The 10,587-nt window shown below is 37.5% G+C and overlaps 1 protein-coding gene across 2 annotated transcripts; it reads right to left on the bottom strand.

Annotated features, from left to right (window-relative positions):
• Positions 1-337: 337 nt before the first annotated feature.
• On the bottom strand, positions 338-9,949 carry ODC1 (ornithine decarboxylase 1). Of its 2 annotated transcripts, none has more exons than XM_058178452.1 (11): positions 9,004-9,024; positions 6,424-6,574; positions 6,147-6,320; positions 5,881-6,053; positions 5,466-5,600; positions 5,291-5,372; positions 4,936-5,019; positions 3,799-3,961; positions 2,516-2,628; positions 1,323-1,537; positions 338-811 (listed from the first exon to the last, which is right to left on the bottom strand). In XM_058178452.1, exons 2-11 carry the CDS (start codon positions 6,523-6,525, stop codon positions 670-672), a joined length of 1,383 nt encoding a protein of 460 aa, XP_058034435.1. In that variant the 5' UTR covers positions 6,526-6,574; positions 9,004-9,024; the 3' UTR covers positions 338-669. The 2 variants fall into 2 exon arrangements, with proteins under 2 accessions (XP_058034435.1, XP_058034427.1); XM_058178444.1 differs by lacking the exon at positions 9,004-9,024 and adding an exon at positions 9,692-9,949 and having other exon boundaries at positions 339-811.
• Positions 9,950-10,587: the final 638 nt, after the last annotated feature.

Consider the following 10,587-nt stretch of genomic DNA (forward strand, 5'->3'; position numbering starts at 1 on the left):
TTTTATAGGGACTACACAGGTGTTCTTGCTGGATTGCATTCTGACACACATATACTTCGAAATCCTACTATGCTTAATGAAATGGGTTCCTAAGCAACTGTATGTAGGAATGAACAACTCATTCTGGATTTGTTTGCGAAGATGGTGCTTAAGAGAGATGTTCAATACTTTTAAAGCACAGCTCATGAAAAGATGATTTGTGTATATTGTAGTTTTCAGCTTAATGCAACTTTAAAGTCAGTATGCAGTACTTTCTGTATAAATACAACAAAGGCATGACAACTGAGGATCTTGACATCTACTCAGTCCCATTCACAACCAAAAAGAAATTGTTCTATTATTTTTATAGACTTTATTGAAAAACAATTAGGTCACAATAATATATGCAGACCATTCTGCCAAATATACAAGCTACAAATGCTTGCTTGACAGTCAAAGTTCAGTTTTAGTAGCATACTTGAGAAATGAATAGAAATCCATATAAAACAATATTCAGTTTCCATAGGAACACACAGATAAATGTGACCTCCCCTTCTACTTACCTATCTTGTTACATTTACACATACCCTAAGCTTTCCAAACATTTAAAAATTCTAGGAAGAATTAAGTTAATGGTCCCCAATGTCCTATAAAAATTCATCCCTAAACTTGCACATTAGCTAACAGTATCTATACGTTAATGCTTGCTGAAGTACAAGCTGCCGGATGGTGTTCAATTCCACTTTCCCAGGCACAAGAGAGTGGCAAAGGGACATCCTGGTCTTCTACTTCTGCTTGAAAATCTTGCTTCTTTATCCGCTCCATCAACTGCCTACCATGGGGGGAGGGGAAGGAAAAAAACAAGAGTTCAGTACAAATCTAAAAATCAGCATCAAATAAGATATAAAAATTTTCTAAATATACAAATTCACCCTCAGCAGCTATTTAAAGAATGAAAACATGGTGCAGATGCCTATTTTGGTAACATCATTCCACTTGCTCCACAAAAATTGAACAGTGAATCTTGAGTTAAGTATTGCTCTGCCCATGTCACATTCAATTCTTCCAAGTAATTAAATTCTCTTCAGTCGCAAGGAGCTTTATTTTGCAAATCCTTGGTTTTTTTTAAATTGTGTGTGTTTTGTACAATTTTGCTACACAGAGGGAGGAAGGCTAGTGAGAAATCGGTTCTAAACAAAGGCACTATACCTTATAGAAAACCCAATCTACCCTCTTCAGCCTTTTTTCAAATCAAGTTTATTCACAGCTCATTCAAATAAAATTAAAGAGACTCTCATTGCACTTTCTAGAGAATGAAAAGCATAAATGGCAAGAGTACTAACCATGCTGTCCTTGACATTACATAGTGTATTGTTGGCCTCTGAAATCCATTGAAGGTAGAAGCGGCTGCCACAGTATAGGCTCCCATGTTTTCAAACAACATCCAATCCCCAACCTGAAGTTCTGGTAGGCCACAACGCTCAACAATACGATCAAGGCCATCACAAGTTGGTCCCCATATACTACAAGAGTAGACTCTCTCATCCAACTTAGACCTCTGAAAAAATTTAAACACATAATCAATTTGCATCAAAGCAAGATAAAAAGTTGAAAGAGTACTTCGATATACAGAGGTACAGAAATCAAGGAATAATCAAATCAAATTTATATTCAAATAGTGTGTAGTATCTCTGCAGATTTTCTCAGAAAACATTTTCTAGTCCTCATGGCAGGTAACAAGATGGATATTAACTTCAATAATCAAGAAATGCCCAAGAACAGCCAGGCTTTCTCCTCAAGCTGTCTTCTAAATGGTAAGAAGATTTCAAAGAAAGATTAAGGAAATCCAGCTGGTCAGAACCCAACTTTTTTAGATTATAAGCCAGTTGGGGGAAATGCCATGTGGTGTGCATAACTGTGGGTATATTTTAAAGTCTTCTCCATCCTACAGCTGAATAATTTGTTGCATTTTTCCTGCTATTTGTCTCCCTGTCTTTTCTACACTAGGAAATATTTTAGGAGTCAAGAAACTACACCACAACTTTGGCTAACTGCATGATTATTAATTTAGACATGAATCTCTTTGGTAACTTTAGTTGGGAATGTCATGTTAATTACTGATGTGTATCTCTAATTAGTTGTCTTGGACTGTGTTAATGGAACTGGTTCAGATTTTGATTTAATAAACATTTCAAATTGTTCTACAGCATTGTTGACTTCTGTGGTAATTATACTGAGGGATAAAAACCCTGAGGGGAAAAAAGTAAGTAATCTGAGTTCCCCCCTTCTAAAATAAAACAAAAAAACCCAGCCCAGTTTAGTATGGATTTTGAACTTTGCTTTTCTTCCATTGCATCATGCTAAAATAAGAAATGTATATAACAATTACAGGTTTCCAAAGTGATTTTTCATTTTCTTTTCCTGGAAAGGGGATACATTACTGAACAGAATCTGGAGTTACTAAGCTGTCTGTCAACACCTGTATATATTTTTAATAGGCTTCTATAGACATGTTATATAAATATGTATTATGTACCTTTTGCAAAACTGGCTTAACGTGTGCATGATCATACAAGATGCAATTAAATGATCCATATACTCCATCATTAACATAATACATAAGGGTTTTGTCATTCAGTTCTTCTTCATCTATTTGGACAAAAAATACTTTTATTACAGATAGAAGTTCCAATTCTGAACATTCTGCCATATTTTCATTTATTAAAAAAACAAAATCAAGGATGGTACTAAATCAATATTGTTAGCCTTTGCATACAGATAGTCCTTGAATTATGAACACAACTGAACAATTTATGTTGCTAAGCAAGACAGTTAAGTGAATTTTGACTCATTTTACAACCTTTCTTGCCACAGTTGTTTAAGTTAGTATCAACAGTTGTTAACTGAATCTGGCTTCCCCTTGACTTTGCTTGTCAGAAGGTCACAAATGGTGATCACATGATTCGGGGACAATGTGACCATCATAAATAGGAACTACTTGCCAAGCATCTGAATTTTGACCACAAAACTATGGGGATGTTGCAAGGATCATAAGTGTGGAAAATGGGCATAAGTCACTTTTTTCAGTGCCATTGTAACTTTGAACAGTCACTGAATGAACTGTAGTAAGTCGAGGACTACCTGTACTTTTTCATATATGCAAAGTTTTACCATTCACACAGAAAAAAAAGATGGTAGGCCTCCATAAAGGACAATTGCAAAATACCACAATTATTAAAAATGGGGGAGGTAGGTCAGAAAATAAATTAGGCCAACCCATCCCTCTACTTATCTTAAATACTAAAAAAGATAGATAGGAAAAAGGTATCTGGACAGGTAATTTCTTGATTCACTCTGCAGGATTTTTTAAGTAAAAATAAGAGGTCTTTACAAGGAAAGGGAGATAGCAATACCAACATTTTTACATAGCTGTTTTCTTACAATTCTGGGGAAAATAATCCTAAATAATAGCAAAAAGAAAAGTTTCTTCTGATGTAACAGTTAACATATTCTTGTTCATGTAAATTCCACAGCAAACATAATTCAACTTTCATATTATAACCTGAAAATCGTAAAACAAATTGCACCTGCTAGGCTTTAAATGTGCCCTACTGTCTACTGGATTCCAATGTAGCAGAGTGAACTAAGAGAATACTAATACCAGATCTTTAATATAACTGATTGCTTTTCTCTCCTCCTGGGTCCTCAGTTTCAGTGAAGTTTTTATTTCTTTCTGCCTTCTTGGTTATAAAATTTCTAATTGTAGAATTAGAAATTTTAACTGGAATTTATAAAAAATTCTAGGTTATTATTACATACCATCAGATCCAGTCTGTTCCTTTATTACAATCTTCTTAGCTATTATGTTAACAGCTAGTGTAAAAGCTGATGCAACGTAGTATCTGCCGGGTTCAGCAATAATTTTCACCCCAGAATCAGGAGGAAAATACTTGTCCAAAGCTGGATTAATTACATTAGTTATCTTAAAAGTGAATCAGAGAGAGAAACAGAAATTATAAATAATCAGTTGTTACATAAAAATACATTTTTTCTGTATTTTACATTTTAGCTAGCCTTTTCCACTAAACTTTTATTACAAAAGATAGGAAAAATAAGGATCAAATTTATTTATTTATTTATTTATTTATTTATTTATTATTCATACTTTTATACCGCCCTATCTCCCTAGGGACTCAGGGCGGTGTACAGCCATATAAAAACACATAAATATACAAAGTAAAACATTAATCTAAAAAACTTATTATATAGGCCGAATATTTAAATGACAGATTATATGGAAAAAAAATCTGAAACTTGTATAAGTTAAAAGAAATTTGTTCTTTTTTAGGGAAACTGTAGACTAGGAAAATACTTGTGGGTTTAGAACGGAGATTGAAACAATAATAGTTCACATATCCATTTGTTCATGACTTTGTTTTAAAGCTTTCTCATAGTCAGTAAATTTCCAGATCCAGTTAGGTTTCTAATATGTTTTGTGCATCTGCTTCAGCTATACATGTTCTTTCATGTTAGATCACTCAGATAAACTTAAATGGGAAAATAGGTTTTATCATCCTAATTCCTCAGATACATTAAGTCAGACTGCCACTCTAGTATATTAAAATATCTGGTTTAATCTATCCAATTCAAGGCTTCCAGTTTGATATTTAATAACAATGTTATTGAAATACATGTAGACAATTCCTGAGAACACTTTTCATACCTAGCTACACCACTGCTTTAAAACACAGGAATTCAAGATCATACAGTAAAAACCCAGTGTTTGATTTTATGATGCAACAACTTGTTTTAGTTTTAAAGATATGTTGTTAACACTGGATATGCTTGAAAAGAGAAGCAGAATCAAGATGACTATGTAACAGAATTATTGAAGTTTCTGTATAAATCAAAAGTAATAACTATGTGTGGATGTTATGTGGCTTAAAATAGTCATACCTCTTCAAACTTAAGCTTTACATCTTCAGAGCCAGGAAAGCCACCGCCAATATCAAGCAAATACATGTTGAAACCAAGTTCAGCCTAGAATACAGAAGTATTGATTTAATAACATTCCTATGATACCAGTCAATTTTATTACCCTTGTGTACTAATGGTTCCATAAATACCAGGACTTGTTAACTAAGCAATAATAAAAATAGTTGTTTTAAACAAGAAATTTAGCTGATTCAAGTTATCAATCTAAGAGTACTAATTATATTTTAATATTTTGCATTTAACAATTGAAGTAGAAACTTCCCAAGAATTTTGTTAATGCTCAAATAAATTAGACATATGCTTAGACTGTACTTACTCCCATATCAAAAACGCATCGTGCATCAGAAATAGCTTGCACAAAAGTCTCAGGATCTGTACAGCCACTTCCAACATGGAAACTTGGGAGAAAAAATTGGGTAGAGTTTAGCCACTTTTTAAAATGAAAGTAACCAAGAGAAATGGGTACATTTTTCCAACTTTTTTTTACTCACCTGACTCCAATAATATTTAAGTCAAGTTCTTTTGCACGCTCAAGCAACAACCTGCTGTTTTTTAGTGTGGCTCCAAATTTCACACTCAGGCGACAAACTGCTTTTGAGTCATCTGTTGCAATTCGCAGGACCAGCCTAAATAAGAGTTTAAAATTAATAAAGAAAAAATAACTTTGAAAAAGTAACCATAGGCATTTGTATGTTTAAGAAAACCTTTTAAAGAAAAAAAATCTCTCAAACATTTTAATAGTAAAGCCTTTTTGCCAAACAAGTTGCACCATGTCTTTTTCTTTTCTCTAAAAACATTGTGTAAAATATTCCCCTCCAATTCACAAACTAGTAATTTTATCTCAGCTCTTTAATTACCTATAAAGACCAACAAACAGAAAACTATTTGCTTGCAAAGAGATCTTACTTTGCTTTGGGGTGGGCTCTTGCAATTTTCATCAGCTCAACTTCACTATCAAAAGTCATCATCTGTACACCATTATTTGCAGCATGCTTAATTTGAGAGACTTGCTTGCATGGATTTGCATATATTATACGCTCCGGGGGCACTCCAGCACTTTGGACCAGTTGTATTTCAGTCTAGAAGAGAATAAATAATTAATTTCACACGCACATACATAAAACTTCAGATTCAATAAACTAAAGAATAATCATTTAAAGTTAGCCACTTACTTTACTGGCACAATCAAATCCTGCCCCAAGACTAGCCAGAGTCTTCACTATAGCAATGCTATCATTGCATTTGACAGCATAGAATGGAAAAACTCTAGGAAGGGCTTTGTACCACCGCAAGTGTTTTTTCAGCACATCTCCAAGGTCAGCAATGTAAAAAGCATCTTTATCATCCTAAGGATAAAGACAAGATTCATAATTGAACATAAAACTGCCAACTGTTGAACATTATGAATAGTTCCAAGCATTTTTTTTAAATGTTAACTAATATACTCACTGAAGACGAAACTTCATTTATTTTTTGGTCTACAATATCCTTTGCAGTAAAGCCTTCATCAAGGAAACTAAAATTGAATTCTTCACCACTAAAGCTGTTCATCTTGTTCAATATTCAATTACACCACCAAATTGATTTTTAATGGAACAAACTGTAACAAATGTAAACAAAAAAGATTTCTTTTTTAATTCATTATCTGAGTCAGTCAAGTGAAATAAGAAATACAGGAACTTGACGATGCATTCTTTATAGTTCAACTAAGATGCAGTTTGACTCAACACCAGAATAATTAGATGTAAAATAGAATGCCAGTCACATAGTCTATTTGTGCTCATTACTCTGAAACACCATGTATATAGTCTGATAAGCACGAAGACGAAAACCTTGGTACAATTACTTCTAGTAACATACCAAATTACCAACACACAATAGCCAAGAACAAAATCATAGCATGGAATTAAAAAATAATTGCAGAAAAAATAATTGCTACCAACTTGCCTTCCATTGAGGACCTGTATACTGCACGAATCAAGAAGAGGGCCGTGAAAATATTTGCAGATCCCTCGCATCCTGGACATAAACTGTTTCAACTCCTACCCTCAAAACGACGCTATAGAGCACTGCACACCAGAACAACTAGACACAAGAACAGTTTTTTCCCGAAGGCCATCACTCTGCTAAACAAATAATTCCCTCAACACTGTCAGACTATTTACTGAATCTGCACTACTATTAATCGTTTCATAGTTCCCATCACCAATCTCTTTCCACTTATGACTGTATGACTATAACTTGTTGCTGGCAATCCTTATGATTTATATTGATATATTGATCATCAATTGTGTTGTAAATGTTTTACCTTGATGAACGTATCTTTTCTTTTATGTACACTGAGAGCATATGCACCAAGACAAATTCCTTGTGTGTCCAATCATACTTGGCCAATAAAATTCTATTCTATTCTATTCTAAAGTGACCAGTTCTGTGAACTAGCTGCATCATGAAATTCTGAAACTGTTACAAATGCCTAGTTTTGCCATCTTCAAGCCCCTTAACAGGATTGAAGAAGTTCAGATACCAGTGGCATATAAACCACAATCACAAGTTACAAAATAGTACTGAACTTTCTATATATAATTAAAAAAATTAAGGTAACTGAGAGAATGTGGATGTATTTATATCAGTGGAAGCCAAAGATGGAATGTGATAGTCTACAACAGTGTTGGTGAACCTTTTCAGCAGCTAAAATTTTTAAATGCATAGTAATTTTCCAACCCTTCACCTATATCTTGAAATTGTTTCTTGGCAATCAACAATATTAAAAAAGTCATTTAAAAAAGCAATTCCCACTCTACTGGCTGTATTTAATGTTTTATTACAATATTTCTTCATAAGTAATAATGCCTCTCCCTTAAATTGTACAAGGCTGCAATCCTAGACAATCCTGGGAGCAAGTGTGCCATTATGGCATCAAAATCCATACTTTTAACAGTAAAATTTCCACAACCAAATCCAGAATATACTATTATTGTTCATCATAGAACCTCATGAATAGCAAATTCAGCTGAGCTTTCACCACAGTACATTAACATGAATGCGTAAGAACATATGCTACTCCAATTATTAATAGAAGCACTATATCTTGTAAGCACATTCCTCTTGTAATCCTAAAGTACATTTATATCTCACAATTTATTTAGGATGCCAAATAGTATCTTATATTTATGCTATTTTTTTCTTTGTGGCACTGTTCTGCAAGTGCAGGGTCGACTTTTTTCACATCAACTGAGCGTTGGTCCATTAATTGCAACAGGAACTGACCAACTTGTTGCCCGAGCCTCATGTAGTGGGCTGAAACTAGCCCAAAGTTACCCAGTCGGGTTTCATTTCTAAGGTGAAACTGGAACCCACATCTCTGATGATGAGCCCCAAAATCATCCAGCTGGATATCCTGGTTTCTAACCCCAGCAACCTTAACCACGAGATCAAACTTGCTCTCATTGGTAGCTTATATGTTTGCTCAAAAGCTCTAAGTAAAATCAGTTCCTATTTCCTAAACTAACATCTGTTATTCAGGTATGTCATTATTTCCCAGGAGTAAATATCTTGATAAAACTGTATTGGGATTAACCAATCTCATTGACACTAGAAACACCCCATCCATTATCTCCTTCCCATCAAGTAAGTCAGCCTTACAGTAAAAACTAGGCCAATCCTCTCTTGCCTCAGGGCCATGTCTGCCTATCACCCACCATATGGTAGTTTCAGAGTCTTTAGGATGACCAAGCAATCCCCACAACCCCCCCCCCAGCTTCTCATTACGTGGCACCGGACAACTCCAAAGGGGACAGGGGGAGGATAGATAAAGGAGGTCAAGGAAAGGGTGCTACAGCTGCAATATGCATTTTTGAGGACGGCGGTAAAAATATATTTATGTATAAAAATCGACAGACAAGTCTGGCAACCCGGCAACACCCGGTTCTAAGCGGCTTCTGTAATTTGGAAAGCAGAAATCAACGGAATGCAACGTCATTTTCGTTGTTTGTTTGTTTGTTTTTCAAGATACCCCCCTTTACCAACCATGCTATGCAGGCAACCAGCTGTTTTAAGTGACGTTTCTCTCCACCATTTCCATACTTTCCAGCGCTTTTATGTATACGAATCACTGCAGCGAAAAACCGCAAAGGAGCCACCGCCGCAGTGCTTTTCATTCCGTTTCTCTCTTTTTCCCGCCCCTCCAAATCTAGCGAGAAAACGAGGCTCGCCGGGGGGGGGTGTCCCCGAGTCAGTCTGCCCCTGCTCCCCACCCCGAGGAGTCAGGCACATTTCCCCCGAAACCTTCTCCCGCTCCACCACTCACCCACCCACCCACCCTTCCCCGGTTGGCGCTACCGCCAAACCACCGCAAAGGGGAAAGGCGGCGTGTTAAAAAAAAAAAATCAGTCCAATTAAAAAGCTAGCAAAAAAAATGGAACCGATCCTGGTTATTATCGTTATTTTACCATTGGAGCCTGAAATGAATCTCCCCGGGGAAGAAATTTAGGAGGCAGGAATCGAGGATTAATTCATGGACACCGTAGCGGCAAAGCGACCCCCCCCCCGCCGCCGCCGCCTCCTCCAGCGTGTAAATTATTTTCCCTTCGGATCCTTTTCGTGCCGTCCAGTCCCCCCCCCCCTCCTCCTCCGCCTCCGCCAGCCCGGCCTCTGCTTTTGCCTTCCGCCACTCCAATCCACGTGGCCGCCTCTCCGCCCGGCCTCTCCCCCTCACCTCAGGCGACAGCGGTCCCTTTTCGGCGGAGGCGGCGGCAGCAGCCTATTTTACCCTGCGCGGCAGCTGGTGGAGGCCGAGCGGGTGACCGTTACACCCTTTCAACGCCTCGCGGGCTGGGCCCTGGATAAAACCAGCGAGAAAGAGCCCGGCACCGTTGCTGCTGTTGCTGCTGTTGCTGCTGCCGCGCAGGTGAGCGGCTGCTGCCGCCAGAGAACCTCCCAACGTCTCCGCCTGACAAAGCCCGACGAGCGCTGCAGAGCCTCTATTTATAGGCCCGGCCTGGTTACTATGACAACACACCAGCTCAAACCAGCCCCGATCGGCTGCGACCGGGCCGCCGCGTTCGCCAACTGCTATTATGACGTCGGGGCAGAGGTGGCGAATGTGGCGTGTGGCCGAAAGAAGATTCTCCCACTCACACACCCCCTTTTTTTTTACACACACACACACACTTTTTTTTTTTTACCCCAGAGACAGCGCAAAGAAAGGGCGCTTCCGGACCAGATTAAAATTTCCACACGTGCGGCGTTAGTGACAGGAGGTTGTAGCTTAACAAAACCCGGGAAAGGCAGTTCGAGCTTCTGGTTCTTTCTTTTTATTGAAACAATAGTATCCGTCTTTTCTTCAGCTGATTATTATTTATTGCCATTTATATATTCGTGACTCGGGGCCGCTTCCGATTAAAGCATAAACCCCACCTCCCTCCAACAGCTATAACAACCAATGCAACCAGCTAAAATGCCGGCCGGCTTGACACATTTGGTCAAACCTACTTTTTGCTCAGCCTAAATTACGCAACAAGTCCTCTTTGGACGGAGAGTACTTACAGGCGTTTAAATGAATCCTGATAAAAGACGATGTTTCAGGCTTTCAAATATAAAACTTATAGGCCA

Source organism: Ahaetulla prasina, chromosome 1 (genome assembly GCF_028640845.1).
Source record: "Ahaetulla prasina isolate Xishuangbanna chromosome 1, ASM2864084v1, whole genome shotgun sequence".
In the NCBI taxonomy this organism is placed as follows: Eukaryota; Metazoa; Chordata; class Lepidosauria; order Squamata; family Colubridae; genus Ahaetulla; species Ahaetulla prasina.

Bases quoted from the DNA above. Each gene is read 5' to 3' on its own strand.
- ODC1 (XM_058178452.1), bottom strand. From the start codon at position 6,525: ATGAACAGCTTTAGTGGTGAAGAATTCAATTTTAGTTTCCTTGATGAA. The intron at 6,054-6,146 runs GTAAGTGGCTAA...ATTCTCTTCTAG, and splicing joins GATTTGATTGTGCCAGTAAA to ACTGAAATACAACTGGTCCA. The intron at 3,962-4,935 runs GTATGACTATTT...TTCACTTTTAAG, and splicing joins TAAAGCTTAAGTTTGAAGAG to ATAACTAATGTAATTAATCC.